We start from the raw sequence: 23,725 nt of genomic DNA, 5'->3' as shown, positions 1-23,725 counted from the left end.
TTATCGAGAGGCCACGAAGACTGCACCTACCTGTGGCACTAGCATAAACAACCCTGGCTTTTGGCAGCTTATTTTGAAGTTCTAACACTGCTAAGCCGGTCTTTGTAGGTTTTGAAGAACCCACAGGGCACAGATTCTTAGCTTTATGACACTCATCAAACACGATCTGAGGTTTAGTAAATTAAGGAGAATTGATGCCAAACAAGAATCAAATTCAGTTCAAATATGTTATCACCTAGTGGTGGACAGCAAGAGACTGAATTTTGAAGTGAATGCTTTACAATTCCAATAATTAAGTGTAACAACAAGTTTCCAAAAAAGTGTCCCAGGGATATCTGGCCATTTCCATTTTCCTTTTTTTTTTTTTTTTTTAAAGGTAATGCTTTACATTTACAAACAATAAACAATACCATTAAAATATTGCATGTCTGTATTTGATTTACACTATGGGCCGAATAATTAATCCTCGATATTCGAGCATCGAAGTTAAATCCTTCGACTTTCGAATATTGAAGTCGAAGGATTTACCGCAATTCGTTTGATCGAAAAAAAAAATGATTAAATCCTTCGAACAGTACTTCGACTATCGAATGGTCGAATAGTCGAATGATTTTTAGTTTGAATCATTCCATTCGAAGTCGAAAAAAAAAAAAAAACCGTTGAAATTCACAGTTTTTTTCCTTCTAATCCTTCACTCGATCTATGTAAATGTGCCCCCATATCTTATAAGTATGTTTGACCTGTAGGTAAAGGAGCAATTATAAGATAATTACTTGCAACTGGACTATTTTATTCATTTAATACACGAACAGGAGGACGGCACTCCGGTAAAAAACAGGTTTTTATTGCTGAGTACTGTAGAAATACATAGGCCTTATGCGTTTCGGGAACACCTTCCCTTAATCATAGGCTTACAAAATGAGTCGAACACATGCATTATATACAATAGATCTCTAGCGACCTCTATTGGTTGTCAAAAATGATTGCGGCTAAAAAATATATATATTATATAATATATATATATGGGCCTGGATCCAATAGATGTCTATATATTCAAATGATATGACCTATATTTAACATATATCAGTATAGGTAAGTAATATCATATCTTGTATTCAACCCTTTTGGTATTCTCGTTTCGAGTTTTAGGATCCAGAAGGCTTCCCTTAAATTAATGGAATGTAATGGGTCACCCCCTCTAAATGGTACCTTTACCAGTTCAATGACTTTGACAGCCAGATCCTGGATACCTCTTGAAGAACATAGGGCAAAATGTTTGCCCACAGGGGGATCCCTCATCTTTTTTGTCAATCGCCCTAATATCCTCCCTAACCCTTTCCTTTAAGCAACGGGTTGTACGTCCCACATATTGTTTCCCACAACATGTACATTCCAGTAGATAAATCACTCTTAGTATTACAATTGTAGAAGCCATAATTTTGAAAAGTCCTCCCAGTAACTGTGGACTTAAAATCGGGTCCTGTGGAGATAACCGTGCATGTCTTGCATGGCATTGTCCCACATCTATATGTGCCTCAAACCGAAAGCCAGGTGCTATTAGGATTGTTTGAACCTTTGGTCACCAAACTAGGTGCCAAAATCTCAGCGTAGGGGCTTTCTTTGGGACATATCTGATGTCTGTCATCTTCAGAGTTTCCGCTAGCCTAGCATCATTATATAATACTGGAATATGTTTCCTGATGATGCCACAGATTTTATTATACTCTTCACTATATTCTGTTATAAAATGGACTTGATTCTCCCCTTTAGTGGCATGTGTCTTGGCCTTAGGATTAGCGTGCACGTGGGAACCATTTTTCTTAATTGAACTCCCTGCTTTATCAAATGATGTCCTTACAATCTCGTGAGTAGCCCCGCCTACGGAGCCTCTCTCCCAGCAATCGGGATTGTTCATTAAAAGTATCGTCTTGACTGCAATTCCTTCTATACCGAACAAACTGGCTATAAGGGATACTGCGTATAGTATGCTTAGGATGACAACTATTGGCTTTTAATATTGTATTGCCTGCCGTCGGTTTCCTAAAAATGTTGGATTCGATGCCTCCCCTCAGGTGATTACCTCTTAGATTAAGATCCAGAAAATTAATTTCTAGATGATTGTGCTCTAGTGCCGGTTATCATTTAAATAAGCATGAAAATCACCTCTTGTGGACCGCCCCATATGAACAAAAGGTCGTCTATATAGCGGCCATACCATATTGTGTGTTGGCGGAAGGGGTTTTCCGTTCCATAGACGCGGGACCGCTCCCACCACCCCATATAGAGGTTAGCGTAGGATGGGGCAAAGGAAGCCCCCATAGCGGTCCCGTGTCTCTGGAGGTAAAAACCCCCATCAAAGTAAAAAAAATTGTGTGTTAACAAATACTCTAAAACTAAAAGAGTGAAGTGAATGAAGTCTTCCGTATATTGTTGTGCTTCCCTCAGTGTCTCTGTGATGGCAGTGATGCCTAATGTGTGTGGTATCATTGAATACAATGACTTCACATCCATTGTGACCCATGTGTACGTGTCTAACCATTTCACGGTAGACAACTTATCCAACAAGTGACCAGGATCTGTCATAGGGTCTGTCAATGAAGGCCTCTCGGATTGGGTGGATGCTTGCCTGAACCCCTTGGTACCTCAATTGGATTCTTTTATTAGGGATTAAGGTCAGTTGTTGTCAAAGTCATTGAACATGTAAAGGTACCATTTAGAGGGGGTGACCAATTACATTCCATTAATTTAAGGGAAGCCTTCTGGATCCTAAAACTCGAAATGAGTATACCAAAAGGGTTGAATACATGATATGATATTACTTACCTATACTGATATATGTGAAATATAGGTCATATCATTTGACTATATAGACATCTATTGGATCCAGGCTGAAAAAAATCCCCCCAAAAAAAGTTTCTTTTCCCCCCTCCACATAAGCATATATGAGTGCACACTTCCACCTATACATTCTAGTATATATAAGTATAAACACAATATACAGATAAATAGAAAAGGGAAAAACTAAAATAATAAGATATAAAGTAAATAAGAGTTGATTTGTTTTAGGACAAACTCAATAGTAAGTATTTAAGATATTACTACAAGGCTATATTTCAACTCTAAATGATAACTGTATACAATTTTCAAGGCAAAGAATCCCCTTCCCCCTTTCTTTGTTTTATACATTTTAGCAGAGTGTGGTTGGTTTTATTGATTACAAAGTATAAGAAAGTATAAGAAAATATACATATATATTTTTTTAGCCGCAATAATTTTTGACAACCAATAGAGGTCGCTAGAGATCTATTGTATATAATGCATGTGTTCGACTCATTTTGTAAGCCTATGATTAAGGGAAGGTGTTCCCGAAACGCATAAGGCCTATGTATTTCTACAGTACTCAGCAATAAAAACCTGTTTTTTACCGGAGTGCCGTCCTGTTCGTGTATTTACTGTTGGCAGTGGGGACACTGCAGACTGAGCACCCGGCACTACAGGGGAGCAGCTAAGGGGTGGTGAGTTGAAGTGGCCCTAATTGGTTTTGTGGAGATTACTATTTTATTCATTTGCCATGTTGTTCCTTGGTTGAATGCCAGGGCCCAACTCCCACCAGGGACGCCATATCTTATGAAATTTCCAGGCCGTACCTCTGGCTTCATGTGTGAGCTTAATCAAGGGTATTACCTCATTAACTAGCTTTGTCCAGGAGTCCCCAGTGGGAAGGCTGGGTCCCATCCAGTGCATAATTATACATTTTGTGGCATAGTACAATAAAGCTCTTGCATGGGCAGTAGGCACAAACTAGTCCAGTACCCACCTGTGGAGAATTCACCTGTGGAAAGTCAAGGGTAGTTGCTAGTGCGGCCATAAACTGAGCCCAATAGTAGATTACTGGCCACGCACAGATCATGTGTATGAAGTGTCCCACTTGCATTCCACTTCTGGGGCAATCGTCATTGTCTCTGTTGCCCATAGCCTTAAGTTTTAATGGGGTTGTATAGAGTTTATGGAATACTTTATTTTGGATCAGTCTGTCTCTCATTGGTATTAGGCTAGTATACATTGTCTCTGTGGCTTCATCCCAGTCTTCCTGAGTGAACTCTGGTAACTGCAACTGCCATTTGTTTTGTGCAGTGTGGAATGGAGAGGGAGATACTTGCTAATAGGTTGTGATAAAGTGGAGAGTGTTCCAATTTGGGCCCTGAACAAATGACGAATTTGGAAGTACCTGAACAGGGGTAGGCTCACTGGAGCACATTTGGCTTTGAGCTCCGGGTAGAATAAGAATGTGTTGTTTATTAAAAGGTCTATAAGATATTAGATTCCCTTTTGTGGCCAATAGAGGAAATCTTCAAGGTTTACGGAAGTGTGGAAGATTGGCATTTGCCAACAGTGGCAGAGAAGTAGTTAAGCGTATGGGGTCTTTTTTTAAGCTGTTTCAGCCCTTGACACCAGGCTCTGTGGGGTGTAGTAATAGTGGATGGTAATTTGCCCATATGGGAGAGTTTACGGTAGGGTAGTTTCTTTAGGGTTTCTAAGGACCCTGCAATATTAGCTTGCAACGCCATATTGGGATTGTATGGGTCAAGGCGGAACCATCAATGTAAGATTTCCATTCTACTTTTAAAGCATACGGTTACGATTTTCCTTTAGCTGATTTTATTGGCTTCTTAAAAATGCACAGTCCAAAAACAGTTTTTAACAAAATGTTGATTATATTGCAAGTGTGCAACATCAATAGTCCAGCTATCATACTGTAAACAAGAGAAACCTGTTGCATCTACTGGTGCAGAGCTCATATTCTGCATCTATACCTGCCATCTGCTCCCAGTTCAATTGCAATTCTGCTCATCTTCGCATACAACCTTTTGCTTATATCTGCTAGTAAAAAAGGTCAGCCACTTTTTGGAAATGAAGTTTCACTACTTCAGCTATGCACATCTTTTAGGATGTGAGTAGCCCTTCATTATATGATAGTGTTGTTGTGATGTTGATATACCATTAGGTATTGGTTTAAAATTTGCTTAGCATAGTGTTATGTTCCTGCATGTAGTAGAAAATATGTTTTTTTTATTTTTTTAGGAAGGAATATATAGAGAATGCCTCAAGAATGTCAAAGTTAAAGCAGAAACAAACCCGTACTAGAAAAAAACTCTACCCTGCATAGACCAACCTCCCTCCTCCCCCACAGCGTAACCAACCCCCCCCCCACGAGCAAATGCCGCTAACTTTTTACTTACCCCTCCGTGCAGATCTGGCCTCGGGAGTTCACGGGCGCCATCTTATTTTTTCGGTCTTCTTTGGAATCTGAGCGGAATTTCGGCGGATGCGCTGTTGGGAGTAAATTTCCAGTCACAAACGACTGTGCATGCACCAAAAGTCACAGAAATTTTCATGACTTTCGGAACATGTGCAGTTGTTCGGGAACGGAAATTTACTCCAACTGCCCCGAAATTACGCTCAGATTCCAAAGAAGATCGAAAAAAGAAGATGGCGCCCGTGAAATCCCGAGGCCAGATCTGCCCAAGGGGTAAGTAAAAAATTAGCGCCATTTGCCCGGGGAGGGGGCAGTTAAGCTGTGGGGGAGGAGGGAGGTTGGTCTACGCAGGGTAGGGTTTTTTCAAGTACGAGTTTGTTTCTCCTTTAAGCAGTAAAAAGCTACATTCTGGTCAGCAATAAAGACAGGCTGTACAGAAAGGCAGCTGAGGAGGGCTCAGAAGGTAAGAAAATGGCTTGTCTGAAATTTTATTTATGACATTTGAAAACAAATAAGAAGTTATGTATTGTTTTCCTTTGTTAAAGAGTGGGTTTCAGCACAGTAAACAAATATATTTTGAAAACAAATTGTGTTTTTAGGCCTACCCATGTAAGGGCCCTTGCACAGGGGTGTTCTGAGCTTCGCTCCCCTGCACTCCATTTAAATCCACTCAATCACAGAGGAGCGCACTCAGTGCATGGTCGTGAGGAGAGCACCATGGGTAAGAATTAAGTATGTCTGGGCCTGTGGTTCAACAGCTTTAAATGGAACACAGGGGAGCGTAGTCCAGAACTAACATGTGTAAGGGTCCTTAGGTACAGTATCACACAGAATTTGCTGAATCAGCTCAGCTGAATCCAAGTGCCTTGGCTGAAGGGAAAAAAAAAAAAAAAAAAAAATCGCATGACTTTTCGTCACACAGGTAAGGAAGTTAAAAAGGTTTTCACCCTGCTGTTCTCTTTAACCCTTTCTTACCCTGATTTGCATATGCAAATTAGGGTCTGGATTCTGTTCAGTATTTGGCCTAATCCCGATACATACAAAAACAAAATGACCAAATAAGTTTACAATCAAACCAACAAAAAAAACCCCATAAATATTTCTGCCTTTACTGAAAAGGATACAACACCATCAAAGTCTTCTCCACACCAATGAAGAAGCTGCTTTAAGCGGGTTTTGTATTTACCACCAGACTGGCTTTCACCAATAAGGGAGGAATAGGTAGCAAATATAACTCCTTTCTTTACACTGCCATTATGCTTAGATGATATTTTACCATACTTGAACTGCAGAGGGAAAGAAAAAATTGTAATGTTAATATTTTGCTTAGCAACAGACACCAAAAGATATTCTGAAAAATCTACTGAATATTAATGTTTGGATTACCAATGGTGCAGGTGGACTAAAGGACAGGAGGTTTTTTTATTTTCTTAATTATACAGATAGAAAAATATTCAAAGCTTTTGGAGGACATAAGCACCAACGTGATACAGAGATATTATTAGGACTTCTAAGGTGCATTTAACTAATTTGATTTCTGCACAGCAGGGGTCCCCAACCTGAGCCACATTCAAATGTAAGTTGGGGAGCAACATAAGCATGAAATAAGTTCCCAGGGTGGGGCTGTGACTGGCTATTTGGTAGCCCCTACGTGGACGGACAGCCTACAGGAGACTCTGTTTGGCAGAACACCTAGCTTTTAAAGGGCAACTAAAGTCTAAAATAGAATAATGTTAGAAATGCTGTATTTTGTATACTAAATATAAACATGAACTTACTGCACCAGAAGCTTAATTAAACTTATGATTTAAATGAGTTGGCTCAGGGGGCTGTCATCTTGTAACTTTGTTAAACATCTTTGCAATAGCAAGATTACGCACATGCTCAGTGTGGTCTGGGCTTCAGTTGGGAGGTTAAGCTTAGGGATCCTCATAAATGATCAAAACAGCACAGGTCAAATAATATCTGCCAGAAGCCGATACAGCAAGAATGATTAATAATCAGAATATACAGACTGCACTGGGTCTGTGGATACAAATCTACACAGTTGTTACAGGGAAACAAACAAAGCTGCTCCCTTCCCCCTGTCGTTTGAAAGTATAATCGTTTCCCTGCACAGCAGTTAGGGACCGTCAGAAGTTTCCTAACTGTAGCTGTCAGAGCAAGTAAAACAAAGGGTGAATTTCACTGCATATTGTCAGGTTTCTTATAAAAACGGTACACATTTTTTAATTTAAGTATATTGGAGATAGGTTTCTTTTTCATTAAAGAAAGTAAAAATGGGATTTTATTTTTTTGCCTTTACATCCCCTTTAAAAAACAATTAAAAATTACCCCCAAACAAGGAATTCATAAAGAAGAACTGCTTTGAGGCCAGTGAGAGCAAGATCCAAGGAGTTGGTGAGTAACATGTTGCTCGTGAGCCACTAATTGGGATCACTGCTGTACAGCCTCAAAATTCTGGAGAACAATATGGTTTTAACAGGGGAGATAACAGAAGTGTGCTTTAGAAAAAAACCAAGCAAAAGGCAGAAACTTGGAAAATAACAACTGAAGGTGAGGCTATTATGAAGATCTGTATATGAACAAAACCTGCGCTAATGACAAATGTGGGGAATGGGAACCCTTTTATGATATAGGTTATTACATTATATATGCTGTTGCACAGGGAACAGTTGCATACCACAGTTCCAGCAAGGGCAGATATGATTCTACCGATGGCAACAATATTTGGGCATCAATGCATTCTCTCTCATGCAGGAATAATAAGTTATTCAGCATGAGTTCATTCAAAGGTAGATCCCAGCGATGCAGTGGGGAGGGGGTTTGCACCTCCCAAACTGGGATTGCAGTTTCTTCTCGTGAAGATAGTGATCTCGACTTTGAGACAAGAGGATAGGAGATTCAAACTCCAACAGTCCCCAGTAAGCTACAAGGTGCTGTAGGGTGGTAGAAGCCTCAATCAAACTACCCTTTCCAAATAAACCCCCAGTATAATCAACTACTTATAATATGTACGTTTGAGATATAGGCTGCAGGATAGGGAGGTCTGTTTGCTTATATGGCAAGTTCTATTGATTTTGCTCATGTTAAGAAAAAAATGACATATGCAAGTGTCCAGTAGTCAAAAGTGAATACCCACAATCTACAAACATGCCCCCCCCCCGGGTCAGAAAGTAAGGGCTCTGAATATAATGGTTTTATGTGAAACCATTAAAGAAATGTGTTGGGAAATTGAAACTACTTCATTAACCTTTACTTTTATTTTTTTTAAATGTGTCCAGTGTCCCTGCAATGGAAACAATACCCCAGTGGTGCCTGTAACACCCGTGGAAGTATTAGGATGCAAAATGTTATAGCATTTTATTTTTTACAAAAAAGGATATTTTCAAATACCAGACAACCACATTACCTTGTTAAGAGAATTAACCTGAATATTCTTTGCCCCAATGTCTCTTAAATCTCGTTCAGCATCATACTTTAAGTCATTTGAGACACTAAACCTGTATTTAAAAAACAAAACTAGGTTAAGGTTTGATTTAACTTGGATATACAAGGGGTAGCATCCATCTCCACCCTTTCCCTCTCCATTATAATTTTCACCCCAAGATTTTAGCAATAAATCCTTTAAAAAAACTGAACCAAAATAAATTTTTGCGTAAAAACAAATTAATTTCTCACCATAAGGACCTTTTCCTACTGAGTAAATAATTTTCAAATATGATTCCAGCTATCGTTCTTCCTTTGCCAACTCCTGCACCATCACCAATCAAAAAGCCAGCTCTCTCCCCGTTAGGCAAGAAAGTTTCATGTTGCTATAAAAAATGGCACAATGATTTAAAATACAAATACCCTGTGTACAGAATAAAATGAAAGCATGGTTTGAAACATTCACACATTTATATTTATTATACCCAAGAATTTTAACCATCTTTTTCAACCATACAATAAGGGTTTTTTGTATGCCGTACGTTATAAGATGTAATACATTTAACACTATAGGCAACAACACACAGGTTGCTTTACAGCCCGCAGGAAAAACTTAAAGATGGGCTGGATCACTTTCATGGATGCTGTATTTTAAAATGAATGTGGGTAAATTGCCTGGCATGACTGGCCGAGAAGAAGAAATATAAAAGGGATACTGTCATGGGAAAAAAAAAATTTCCAAAATGAATCAGTTAATAGTGCTGCTCCAGCAGAATTCTGAACTGAAATCCATTTCTCAAAAGAGCAAACAGATTTTTTTATATTCAATTTTGAAATTTGACATGGGGCTAGACATTGTCAATTTCCCAGCTGCCCCAAGTCATGTGACTTGTGCTCTGATAAACTTCAATCACTCTTTACTGCTGTACTGCAAGGTGGAGTGATATCACCCCCCTCCCTTTCCCCCCTGCATTAGCCAAACAAAAGAACAATGGGAAGGTAACCAGATAGCAGCTCCCTAACACAAGATAACAGCTGCCTGGTAGATCTAAGAACAGCACTCAATAGTAAAAACCCATGTCCCACTGAGACACATTCAGTTACATTGAGAAGGAAAAACAGCCTGCCAGAAAGCATTTCTCTCCTGAAGTGCAGGCACAAGTCACATGACCAGGGGCAGCTGGGAAATTGACAATATGTCTAGCCCCATGTCAGATTTCAAAATTGAATATAAAAAAATCTGTTTTCTCTTTTGAGAAATGGATTTCAGTGCAGAATTCTGCTGGAGCAGCACTAATAACTGATTCATTTTGAAAAAAAAAATTTTCCCATGACAGTATCCCTTTAAATAAGGAGGAAAAAAAAAAACAGGGGTGGGGGATAGGAGTCTACCCAAAGACTATGGGACCATAAAGATGACCATGGAAACTTACTTATCTGCCATTATAACTTAAACCATTCTTGAAAGCATTAAAAATGTATAAAAACATTATAAATAGTTTTACAAACCTGTGCGGCATAGGTCACAGCTTCTAACTGAAGAGCAGACAGCCAACCATTATCAATAGTTTCCTCTGGTATAGTTGTCTGAAACCAAACATCTGGAGGTTTTACACTAGACAGAGAGCTGGTTTCTACAACAGGGTCAGGGTGACGAAGCCCAACTTTCACTGAAAGAACAAGATAATTCTAGTAATTAGTCTCATGTACATGAAATTAAAAATGCAGATTCTTGGGCTCACCAATTCCCAGTAAATATTCTGTCTAGTGTTAGGCAGAGGACAAATGAGGCGCAGGCGATCCACTCAGTTGTTACTCTGCACAGACACACTAAATAATTATTTACGCAAAAATGTTGTTTCTGTGTAGATATCTACTCAATACATGGGGAGGCCAATTTATCCAAATTATTTCATTAATTTCTGAAAAATACTCCAACTAAAGCCGCACAGGTTTTTTCCCCTTAGTTATCAATACATTTCCCAAACATTTCCTGTGTGGGAAAACCCCAAAAAAATTGAGAAAAAAATGAATCGTATGAATTAAACGGATTTTCCACCTGAAAACAACGAAATCTTCGGATTATTGCATGAAACCCAATGCTGATCAAAATACACTATCGTTGGGACTTCTCCCATGACTTATATGCAACCTCGGCAGGTCTGAGATGCCGGATTTTCAGATTCTGACTTTTTACATCCTCATGATATAACAAATCCCGAAAAATGTGTGTTTTTCCACTAAAAATTTGAATTTTATAGTAAAAAAAATAAACCACTCAGTGTCTGTCTGCAGTGTGCACACAACTTGCTGAGTGGATTAGAGTGCATCAGCTTCTCTTTGCCTGGAGGTTAGACAAAGAGAAGCTGAGACTGCGCCTCATGTGAAACTCTCCACTGTCCTATTAAAGGCAACAACTTATATTAAAACATATCTATAAAGCAAATACATATCTAGTAAAACAGTCCCTTGCACTGGGTAACTAAGCTAGCATAAATCCATATTGAAGCCAAAACAAATCCTATTGGGTTTTAACATATAAGTTATTTTTTAGTAGCCCTAAGGAATGATCCCCCAAATTATGTAAACACCCCTTGTATGAAAAATATTAGGTCCCAAACATTTCAGATACAATGTCCCTTACCAGCAAGCATTTAATAGTTTATATGCCAAACAAGGAGAGGTACAATTTGTTGAGTATCAGTCCCCATTGCACTAAGCAGATTCTTAGATGAATGCCATTTAAAAAACTTTTTCTTTAATAATGCATCTAATTAACATAACATTTTCCTATAATATTGCTACCTGTTAAGTCACATTTCCAACTATCTTTAAAGTACATGTAAACCCCTGATACAAAAATGTAATCAGTGAAATCTTTAGGATACCTGCCACTCTGGTTGTTAAAAGGATAACAGTAAGGCTACAGCATCCCCTTAATCATTTTGAAATCCTTCTCCTCCTCTAACTCACTTGGCCCCCTCACTCAGGAATTTACTTTAGCTGTTGGCTACGGAGCATGCTCAGTTCTTCTCAGCACAAGATTACTAAACACACCCTCCAGTCTAACAGCCAATGAAGAGACAGCATTGCTGGTTCCCATAGAAACGCTAGCTTTCTGATCCTATTTTTTTCTCCTAAGCACCTCTCCTGAGCTCAGCTTAACCATTACAGTGCTCAACCCCAGCAGAACTTTTTATAAAAGTATGTTGTGCCTGTGTAAACCTGCATTCTGCATTGCATGGACTTTACAGCATACATGTCTCAAGGAAAATATGATGACACTGGCAAATGGAGGGGGTATATGCAGTACAAATGATGTGGCTTGGGTGGGGAAGATATGCCCAACTAATATACATGGTAGGAAAATGTAGGCTGTGATCTATGATACTTGGCACACCACACAAATAAAGGGAACAAATAAACTTATACGTTCAAAATAGGTTCAATTAACTCAACTAAAAACTGCAACGATTGTAGCTTTCTCTTCAAGAGGTTGCTTTTACATACACAAAGACGTTGGAGAATTGATTACATTTTATGCTGTCTAAAATAATTGTGCTCTGAGTGGAAACAATGGACAATTTGCTGATCAGAAAACTTGCACGAACAAGTTAAACTGGTCTTCAGCTAGGATATGATTAGCACATATCCTGGCTGTGCTTGTACAAGAAAGTATGTTTGCATTAGCCAATAGTAGTGATGTGTCTAGAACTGCAGAATGCAACTGTTAGCGATCACAACTGCTTGTGGCGATGTGTAATTCCTAAAATAATACTGGATATGTTCTAAAATATAATTATTTCAGCAATGGTACAGATACTCAGCAATCTGTCTCTACCGTCAACTTAGTGTTAGAATGTTTTATTTTTTTTTTTTTAACCAACAGACACACACAGTCTAGAAAAGGGAAGCACAAACTAAGAGACTTATTGATCATGATTTTTTAAAAAAAAAAAAAGAGAAAAAAAAAAAATGCACTAGGCATCACTATGTTAAAAAAATTTTGCATTTATCAATCAGTGTATTGATTTTCAGCGATGATGTAATCTGTGTTAAAATCCGGTGAATAGTCAAAATGGTAGGGTTTTATTCACTAAATTGTAGGGGTTTAAACTCCCCCCATAAGCGTAACCAAATTCTTAATTCAAGTCCAAAACTGAAATTCTGTTTTGTCAGGAAACCCACTTTTGCAAAACAAACGCCCCTAAATTCTGTAACAAACGTTTTCCCCACAACTACCATGCCTACGCCCAGTACTCTCCGCAATGTTGGAGGCAATACGGCCAAACTGGCTCTCTTATCCATATATGGTGGTCCTGTACCATAATAGGCCCTTTCTCCCGGAAAAGTGTGTTGGCCTGAATAAAAAGCTTTTGCTTTATATCTTCAACTCAGCTGCCAATATGATTGCCTGAACCTGGAAACAACCTATAACCCCGGACATACACCTTATTAACCAACTCAGCACAAGAGAGAGCATGGAGAGGATGGCAGCAATCAGGGCAGCCATCAGGGGGGAGAGTTGTAAGGGGCCCCGAGGGTAAGGGGGGCCCGGCCACACCACACTTTCTTGATTAGCTGGGCGCCCCTGCTTTCTGAGAGCTGCTGACTATGGGAAGACAGGACGGGAGCACAAGGGGAGGTATCTTCTGTTCATTACTTCCCCTTATTGGTCACTGAGTTTAAGTCCCGGTTGAGCTGCTCAGGGATTGGATAGCTGAGGTTTGAATTTCTCCTCCAGCTCATCCAATCACCATGCAGCTTTACCAGGACTTGCAATTCTGTGACCAATAAGGGAAGAAAATGTTGTCACTGGAAGAAGATGCAGCCACCTGTGCTCCCCTCCTCCCTTCTGAAGTTGGCAGCTCACTGACAGCAGGTGGGCCACACTAATGAAGTAAGTGTAACATGGCAGGGCCCCCCTAAAGGTGACCCTTTGTGGTCCCTGTTGTGTGGTGGGGCCCAGGGCACCAAATTTTTTTTAAACTTCTGGGGAGTGCAAGTTTTTTTGGACGTTTAATGGGGGCTCTGGCCACCAATTTTTTGTCCCCATGTGGGGTCCTAGCCACCAATATTTTTTGATGGGGGGCCCTGACCACAAATGTTCTTTTCAATGGGGGGGCCCTAACCACCAATATTTTTTTATTAACATGTGGGAACCATAGCCACCAATGTTTTGTTTTTTTTTAGTGTGTGGTGGGGGGGTGGACCTGTGGGATGGGGACCTGTAGGTGGGGCTTGTGGTGGGCGCAGCCCTGGGGGCCCAGGAAATGTTTTCGTATGGGACCCTGCGATTTCTCATTGTGATTCTTTCCCCACTAGAACATACTTGCTGCTTGAATTTTTCCCATTGACTTTAATGTATTACACAAGGTCTGAACTGTGGAAAAAGAAGGTTGTCATATCCTGTGTTTGGGTGGTGTAAAATAAAACAATTTGCCATAAATTTTACACAGATTTTTAAAATTCTTTTATGATATAGACCCAAAAATGTATATGGCCCAACTGTCAAAAATCTGAATCAAACTCTTGCATACAGAGATTGCCAAGAGAGGGATTGAAGTGAATATTAAGTGATTATTTCACAAATGTTTAAGAATGTATAATTGATTTAAAAAGTTTCCTATTTCCATAATGAAGTGCATATTACATTATCATTTTTGCTTTAGTACCCCTTTAACATCATTACATATTACTGTACTACTGCTTTGGAGCACTCTGCCATTTACGGTCACGTACGGCTCCCTAAACTCAGAACAAGTCCTAGGCTCCCTGTCACGGCTCAATCTTTCATCTGTAGCAGCCGCCTTTGGCCTTGGGAGGAGCCCTCAGCTACTCATGTGCCACCAGGCCTCAACTTGAGAGGAGCAAAGCAAGTGTTCTGAACAAGCAACGTGGCACGAATGTTAATAAGGTTGGACAGAAAGCAACAGTTCAAAGAGTAAACGAAAAACATGGTCAGGAAGGCCGGGCTCGGTACAGGCAGAGTTCAAGCAAGGTCAGACAGGATGGGGTCGGTACAGGCAGAGTTCAAGCAAGGTCAGACAGGCAGCGGTCAGTACAGGCAGCGTTCAAGAATAGTCAGGCAGGCAAGGGTCAATATCAGCAGAGTTCAGAATAGTCAGGCAGGCTTCAAAAACCAGAACAACACAGACAGAATAGCACCCAGGAAACTCAAATTAGACCTAACAATGGGCAGCAATCACAAGCCTAAAGCCCCTTTAAATAGTTTGAATTTCACAAAACGGACGTGATCACATCATGCACACGGCACGTAAAACCTGGAAGTGCACGCCCTAGGAACCACGAGAGGAGAAAGCACACGCCAGGCGTCCCCCCGCCGCCCCCCTAGACCACCAGGGTATGTCACATTTACCGTATGGTTTGCTAGCTGTGTGCACCTGGCTTACATTCCAATATTTGTGCTTGGGACAATGTTTTTGCAAATCATTGTAAATTTATTTTATGCATTCTGTTCAAACAACACAAGCTTTAGAGTACCAGCAAACTTACATTTTATGGGCATGTACTCAGCATAGGTCTCTGCATGCCCCATTTCATCTTCATCTTCCTCTTCAGGTTCTTCCTCTTCTTTAACTGGGACTTTCTGTTAAATGATTAAATAGGATTTTGATTGGTAAGAGTGTAATCAAAAGCTTCAACTTATTTGTAAAGCTTTACATCATTATCCTGTGCTACTTTTTAAAATAAGCTAAACACCTTTATTTTATAAATGGTTTATTTGGCCTATGACAGACTTGGGCTGAAGCATTCATTCCTGAGATAACCCAGATGACAGCGCAAGTGTGCCTGGGATACATATTTCCTATTCATTCATCTTGAATGCAGCATGTGCCATAGGCAGTTCAAGAGTATGTTTTATTGCCCTTTTTAACTGTCCATAAAAGTCAAAATGTATGCTACCACAGTGAATCTAACACAACTATGGTTGCATGGCAGGATCTGTGTATTTTAGCATCATTAAACAGACTATGTATATTTGCATTCAACCCCACAATCCAAACTTTCAAGGTATAGACATCTGCATTTACATTTAATAAGCTTCTACAGAGAGAAGTTAATGGACATAAGGCTAAATTCACCACATATTTTTACGAGAACTCCTCATACTTTGGAAAAGTGCTACTATTTATCCATCAGAATTAAACATTGCTGGCAAACTCAGAAGCATAACAGACAATGAGAATAATTTTACACTCACATTCGTAGGAGAAAAACTTCTCATTTTGAGATCCTCATTGATCCATATCCTTGTTACCTCCTTACTAGAAATATCTTTCTTTGTTCCATTGGGTAGGTCAACTATAGAAGAAATCAAGACATAAATGAGAACATTTAAACAAATAAATTAAAAACACAGTAAAACTTTATCATGACCATGAGCACAATAATCATTTTCTATGGTGCTACGCAATATGTTGGCGCTATATAAATACATGTTAATAATATGGGGTTGCAGTGCATTTCCTTAATCACTGCATAAAGAACAGCAAAACATGACAATTTTCATATATGGTTTGAAGCCTTTTCAATATCATGTAATAAAATTTGATAAAGAAATACATTTCAAAATAAATATTTCATTACTTTAAATGTTTGCTGCTTCTGTGAATGAGCTAAAAGAGAAAGATGTGATCTTTGCCGACAGCTTAGTGGTTTACATGGCTCTCCCATTTACACCTACTACAGGTATGGGACCTATTATCCAGAATGCTCGGGACCTGGGGTTTTCCAGATAACGGGTCTGTCCGTAATTTGGAATTTCATACCTTAAGTCTACTACAAAATCATGTAAACATTAAATAAACCCAATAAAATGGTTTTGCTTCCAATAAGGAATAATTATATCTTTGTTGGGATCAAGTACAAGCTACTGTTATATTATTATAGAGAAAAAGGAAATCACTTTTAAAAATTTGGATTATTTGATTACAATGGAGTCTATGGGAGATGGCCTTTCCGTAATTCGGAACTTTCTGGATAATGGGTTTCCGGATAACGGATCCCATACCTGTACTGTATTTCATTAAAGGGAAGCAATGTACTACCAAAGCCACTTAAAGAATTGTCACAATGCCATTAATCTGTGGTTATTACCTTTTTTTTTTTAAAAAAGTCAAGTAAAACCTACAGCTGAAGATTAGTATAAAGCAAAAAATGTAAACATTTCATTCATGAAAGTTTGCCTTAATTAATGAAGGAAACAGGACAGTAAAACCAAATGGGTGCACACATCACCAATTTAAGGAAGTGATCTGAAAACTGCATTACAACTGTGTGTGCGCATTTCCCAGAATATACAGAATGTCCGCCCTTACCTGACTTGGTTGGGCATACTACCTTTGGAGATAATATTAGAAACTCTGCAAAAAAAATTGACAAGTATAGATAGCATCTACTGAAATGTTTGCCAGAACAGAACAGCCATATAGGATTTACATAGCACCTGACAAAAGTTTGTAGCACACATAGGCAGAAAATCAAAGTTAGACATAAAAGGAAATAACATTTAGCCACTGAGTATTGCTGAGAAAAATACTGTTGTGAGTCTAGCTCTGTGTAAAGCACAAAAATGGGCACGGTCAGTAGTTTTCATCTAGCAAATTATTTCTTTATACCTATGCAGCCTATGGGGTAAGTTTATCATCAATCTTAGCAACAATTTCCATTATTTAAAAGTGCTTGAAGGGGAATGATCGCGAAAATGAAAATTTAATATGAGCTTTCAACTGAAATAAGAAATTTTACAATCAATTAAAAATTCAGCATCCTTTCTGAAATAATCAAGTTTATCTTCACTATTCCTCTCTCAGCATCTGTTTCTCTTCATTCTGTCTTCTTGCAGCAGTTGGGTGTAAGGTATTCATTGACAGTTGGATCCAATGTATCTTATAGGAGTGATTTTAATAGAGTGAGCTCTAATACAACTTCTTGGCAAAAGGAGCCCCCCAATAAGATATACTGGATCTAACGGTCAAATATATGACACCCACTTCCTGCATGAAAAGAGAATAAAGAGAAACAGATGGCGAGAGAGAAATAGTAAAGATAAACTTTATCCTATGCTTTAAAAAATGTGCAAAGTGTCAGCATAGTATTTGTAAATACTTACTAGCAGCTGTTGCAACAGGCTGTGCTATGTTTGAAGGTGGCTTCAATTTCATTAGCTTATTCAAACTGCTAGTTTTCAGTAGATCTTTCAGTTGTATTTGATCTTTAGATGGCACAGCAGTCACTGTAGTCTGTACAACAGGTGCAGCTGTGGATGGTCTTGTTGTTGAGTTGGTTTGCAGGAATTTGGTTACTGTGATTGTCTGCCGAGTTGTGGTTACCGGTGTGTTCTTTGTCATTACAATTGTGTTACCCAGTGTCGGTAATTGGTTAATTTGATTAAGTACAAAGGTTGTTGTTGATGGTGGCTTAAAAAAAAAAAATATAAAAAAAAAGCATCAGAAGAGGATAAACAAGATTAAATTAAAGGGGAACTCGAGCTCACAAACAAAAATTTTATAAAGAGACCCATATTAACACAAACACCTAATATAATATCCTATCACAGTTACCTGTTTATTCAAAAAGTATGAATAAATGCCATTTTCAATGCTGAAATCCAGCTATTTAACAGTTCTGCATTATTTGAAATCCTGGCAGGGAATGAGGGACTAAATACTCATGTTACAAATTGTAACAACTTCTCCACAGTTTACAGAGCAAAGAATAAACTCTTAGGGGCACTTTCAGGGGTAATGAACTATGCAAGGGGAAGCAGGGAGGGGGGGGACTACCTAGGGTAGTAGGAAGAAGCTTTTTTTATTGGGTAGATTTATTTCTCCTTTAAAGGAAAATGAAACCCTAAAATTGTGTATTTTATATAAAGGTATGCGCTCCATTATTTGAAAACTCATTATCCAGAAAGCTCTGAATTATGGCCATCTCTCATACACTGCATTTTATCCAAATAATCCAATTTTTTTAGTAATGATTTCCTTTTTCTCTGTAATAAAACAGTCAATCAGTGGGGAAAAAAAGAGCTGCAAAGCAGGAAGTAGTGTTCTACTATTATGTTAGACATCTGGTCACTCCAGCCTTTATAAATTACATTTATGGCAAACTAAATATATTTTTAAAACATTTTTATTTGTACAGTCTATTTACCTGTTTTTTCTACTGATTTATTCCTTTAAAAAAAGCAAACACACACCTTTTTATTTATTTATTTTACTTGAGTTCATTTTGATTGGTGCGTATATAAAAAGTGCATAAACACTATATGAATTTTCAAAAAATATACATAAATGTTTTTACAAGCAGCCACTTTCTTGTGTATTCTCTACAGTACACATGACTTCAGTTGCCAATAAGGAAGATGTTAATTCCTATATTAGATCCACCTAGCAATGCCCATGTGATGAGCAGGAGAAATCATTCAAACAGTTTTTGGGATACTGCCTGCACCCAACAGCCTTTTGCAACCTACATTTCATAATTGTTTTAGTTAGTATTAATAAGGATTAGTTTGGGGTATTTCTGTGTAAAATGCTAAAAAAACAGTACCAGCACACTGGGCTACAACAGAACAGTAAAAGTCTGCACTGCTCTGCAAATAAGCCATTTTTGATAAATCTTTAAATTAATAATATGTAAGATAGTAAAATTTAATTTGAAATAACTTTCTTAAATGGGAACTCCACAAAAACATAAGCTTTTTAAAAAGTAAACATAATTTAAAGCAACTTTGCAAATACATAATTTAAAAAATATGTAGACTTTTCATAATTTTTAATGGTTTCTGACGGTTCCCTAGCCCCCTGCTCTACTGCTGATCTTTCTGACTGCTATTCCTTTGTATCAACAGCCAGCTGTCCTCAGCCTGCATCCTCCAAACTAGTGATGTGCAGGCCTTCATTCACTACTCCAAATCCCACAATTCCCTGCACACATGATTTCAATAAGGAAAGGAGCATCACAGTGCAATGCATTGTGGGTTATGTAGTTCCTGCATGCTGTCTGTAAGCTGTTGAGTAGTAGTTACAATTTGTAACATAAGTGGTTTAGTCCCTCCTTCCCTGCCAAAATTTCAAATGATGCAGAAAGAGAAGAACTGTTAAACAGCTGGATTTGAGCTGAAGAAACGGGTAACTGTGATGGATATATTAAGGGTTTCTATGTTACGTGGGCCTCTTTATCAAATTTGGTTTGGAAGCCGGAGTTTCCCTTTAAAATGTAATTCTTACCCTAACATTCAATAAAGTTGAGGCAGATGCAGCCACTTGCTCTTGCTTAGCAGAAACAGATGACTCATTTTCCTTGCTGCCTCCCAATCCATTAATTGACTAGAATAAAATAAAGACCAATATTCCCAAAAGTATAAATGTATACGAATTTAATATGAATAATTGTTTTAAAATATTGTTAAAGCATTTAGCGGTCCTTTATACTCCTCTTTTAAAAGGACTTGTTGTTTAGAGTCAAGAAGACACAATCTTGCTCTGTGTTACAATGCATACCTGTCACATACCCTTGAACTGCAAGCCACACACACTCACTCTTTGTGTATCTGGCTTGATTAAACATACAATCTACCAATGCACATCAGCAATGCATTTGTAGTTCTTCTACACTTCTTGTTACGATCATTCAGGCTGTCTCCTGATTGCTCAGAACAAAAAAATATTTACATCCATTCAGCCTGAAGACCAATCAGTCAGATACTGTACAGTGTCAAACTATGCATGGATGTCTAAATAGAAAGCCAGATTTCAACAGTGCTCCAGGTTGCTCCCTTTTAAAATTATAGGGCCAACAGTTTGGGAGGAGCCCAAGTTGCATTTAAATTTATGGGATATCATTCCAAATGAATTTACGGACTAATTAGAATTTGTAACCCTCGCCTTATAAACTTTCCTATTTGTGAATTTGAAAAAAATGTCTGCTAACATTCTTTCAAAGGAGAGCATTTTTAAATTATTATTTGCTATTCACTCTACACAAACATAGACACACACTTACCTGCTGAATGGATGGCACTGGTGTTGGGGCAGTAAGGCCAATATCTAAGGAATCACCATCAAAAAGGTCATTGGGACTTATCCCACTTTCACTTAGAGCAGCAAGTAATAAATCTTGACCTGGATCCATCATCTAAAAAAAAAAACACAAAATCTATCAGAAATAGATTAATAATTTATTAATGTAAACAAGTTACAGAAATTAGAGTAATACAAAAATGCTATTGGGCTGCGGTGACCTACGGTAAATCAAGTATACAATGAATAAGGTGCCTTGGAGCAAAACTGGAAGAGCCAGACTCTGGCATCACCAAAACAAACCTTGTATTCAGACTTTAAAATGCAAATAAAGAATTTAAGACTTAAACATATAAGCCTTAAATATTTACATTTTATGTACTCTGAAATACCATGTTACCAACAAAAAAACAGGACAAACCATCAGGATATGTAACTAAATGTACCATTATAAATCTATTAGTTTGCCCTGTTTTATACCAAACTTACATGAGAAAATAGAGATTATTAATTATGACATACAACTGGCACTGGTATCTAACAAAATTCTTCAAGTGCTGTACTAAAAATACCCTTACCCTTATTTTTCTTGCACCAAACTTGCAATTACATCAACCAACATTAAAATCAATTTCAAGATATTTAGTCTAAATAATTAGAATATTCTACACAGGCTATTATATGAATGATGCACTCGCTTTACAACTGGCAGATCATATCTCTCTTGAGCAAGAACAAAATATCTGAGGTGTTTAAAAGTTACATAAAAATATACAAAAAATGAAGGTGTATATAAGAAAAAAATAGCATAACCAGATCCATTACTGGGTTAGTAAGCAGATTCCAATAAACTTGGGGAAAAAATTGTAAAAGTCCAACTTAAAATGATCAACATAAATAAACAATAATAACAATATACAAGTGAGGAGATGTATGGACAAAATTGGTATAAAGCCAATATGTGTAGTCGGTTCATGGCTTTCCATCACATATAAATCCCCTTAATTTGTCAGATCATGTTCAAAATATTGCAACTATTATTTATACAGCAAAATAACAAAGATCACATTGAAACAACTTAATGTGGCAAAAAAAAAGTATCAATGTGATGACCACGATTCTCCTCAACCTTCTTCCTTACCACGTGCTGTAAGAACATAAACTTCCGGGTTGGGCCAAGATGACTAATGTAATGTCAATGATTACAGGACAGGCAATAATTCCAGGCTTCTAGGACAGCCAAGCACGTTAAAATGGAAAACTCAGACTATAAAATCGTGAAAACGCTTTATACAATGCAGAACCCTTTAAGACAAGGCCCTTCGTCAGCAAGTGCGGAACTCCAAGTCTCAGCACAACCTTTACAGAGCAAAGCAGGTCGGGAAGCGTTGTGTTTGGGCTAATATTACACAACACAAGTGACACCGCGCGTTTCCAAGGGCAGTGATGTACTAGTTGTGGCTTCGGGGCATGTTCCTACAGCTCCCACACTGGCACAGATGTACAACTCCAGTAAGCACACACATACATACATACATACATACATACATACATACATACATACATACATATACTGCGGAGACGTCGCTCCAGTAACTGATAGAGAAGCAATAGTTAGTTAAAGCAAATGGCAGCTCCAAGTACTACGTGTGCCCATTGCTAGGCAGTGGCTTATGATACACGTGGATCGGGGACAAGGTTTCTCTAGAGGACATATGGGGAAATAAAACCTGGGCCACGTTGCTCTGATTCTTACGGGGGTACCGTCATTTGCGCCTCTAGAAATCACAGGCAGCGCTGGGAAGCTCGGTGGGGCCTTACCGAAACCTTCCAGCAGTCCGGCTGTGAATAAAACTCTTGTTCCTTCCTCTTTTGTGATGCCTGACGACCCCCTGTCCTTTGTTATTATCCCAAGTACATTTAGACTTACAATGCAATTCCGTATTCCTCTTCGTGTCAACCGCTCTGTCAGTATGGAAAGTGCTGCTGTTTCCTCAAACCTGACGCTTTCTACCTCACGGCCGCCATCTTTACCGGGGAAACACCAAAGTGCAGTACCACGTGACGCGTAAAGGCCTTGGCCTGTTTACCCCCAAGAACTCCGTCCAGCAGGTTCACCGTTCGTTCGCCCGTGTATCCTTCGACCTATTCTTTCTACCAACGCACATACCATGTCCACCCGTCTGTCTGTTGATGTTTTTCTACATTTCATTATTATTGTTTTTTAGGTTACGAGGAGCGGGAGGCGATTGACAGTCACGTGACCCACAGCTGCACCTCCTTCTCGGAAGTGATGTTGATGGGCGTTTTGGGGAAAAGGGTACATCCGTAGGAAGCAACCATCTTGGGAAGGTCAGACAGAGTATCGGAAATTATAATGTAATAAGTGTGTCAGTTGCTGATATAGTTTGATCATGTGTAGCAATTCAGTGATGTATTACAAAACTTTATTAATAAAGGCGAATACATCTTTTTTATACAGGTCATGTAACTCCGAGGTAACTTCTAATATCCTCAAATTTTGCAACAGGGGTACTTTATTTATTATAATACACAACTTTCAGTGAGTCATGTAACAGAAATTACATCAGAACTCACCATTTATAACCGATGACATCAGAACTCACAGTTTATAAGGATATAATTTACAAGATATTCATGGCTTTTGTGTATTGTATATATATCATGCGTCATTATATTTATATATTATATTAAATTTTTATTGGCCAGGCCGGTAAAATAAAGACCAGGTGGCAACCCCAGTTGCCACCCTGCAGTAATGTTTACCAGCATACCTAGATGCAACTTTACAAATTTACCAGCCAAGGGGGTTGTGAGTATACAGACAGCTTCCAAAGTAAAACTAAACATATATCTTCAACTTCAGGCAGGTAAGTTTGTTAACAATCATCAAAACTTGAGCAAATTTTTCACCATAACAACTCAAACAGTTTAAAGATACACCATGTCTGCTAGGACAGAAAATAGT

At 38.5% G+C, this 23,725-nt stretch overlaps 1 protein-coding gene across 7 annotated transcripts in view; it reads right to left on the bottom strand.

Moving 5' to 3' along the window:
• sbno1.S (strawberry notch homolog 1 S homeolog) overlaps positions 1-23,024 on the bottom strand; it is a 48,917-nt gene extending 25,893 nt beyond the window's left edge. The window contains exons 1-12 of one of the 7 annotated variants that reach the window (XM_018242506.2): positions 22,558-23,024; positions 20,720-20,851; positions 19,945-20,043; positions 17,823-18,129; positions 17,029-17,073; positions 15,912-16,012; positions 15,203-15,296; positions 10,196-10,356; positions 8,939-9,072; positions 8,670-8,760; positions 6,382-6,543; positions 31-166 (exon numbers count right to left, since the gene is read on the bottom strand). In XM_018242506.2, coding sequence (XP_018097995.1) covers positions 31-166; positions 6,382-6,543; positions 8,670-8,760; positions 8,939-9,072; positions 10,196-10,356; positions 15,203-15,296; positions 15,912-16,012; positions 17,029-17,073; positions 17,823-18,129; positions 19,945-20,043; positions 20,720-20,851 — 1,462 coding nt within the window. In that variant the 5' untranslated portion in view covers positions 22,558-23,024. Of the gene's footprint in view, positions 1-30; positions 167-6,381; positions 6,544-8,669; positions 8,761-8,938; positions 9,073-10,195; positions 10,357-15,202; positions 15,297-15,911; positions 16,013-17,028; positions 17,074-17,822; positions 18,130-19,944; positions 20,044-20,719; positions 20,852-21,877; positions 22,043-22,557 lie in introns of those variants that run through there. The other 6 variants (XM_018242501.2, XM_018242497.2, XM_018242518.2 and 3 more) reach the window with 6 other exon arrangements.
• Between the last annotated feature and the right edge of the window lie 701 nt (positions 23,025-23,725).

Source organism: Xenopus laevis, chromosome 1S (assembly GCF_017654675.1).
Source record: "Xenopus laevis strain J_2021 chromosome 1S, Xenopus_laevis_v10.1, whole genome shotgun sequence".
NCBI lineage: Eukaryota > Metazoa > Chordata > Amphibia > Anura > Pipidae > Xenopus > Xenopus laevis.
This window is presented reverse-complemented; position numbering and strand designations above follow the sequence as displayed.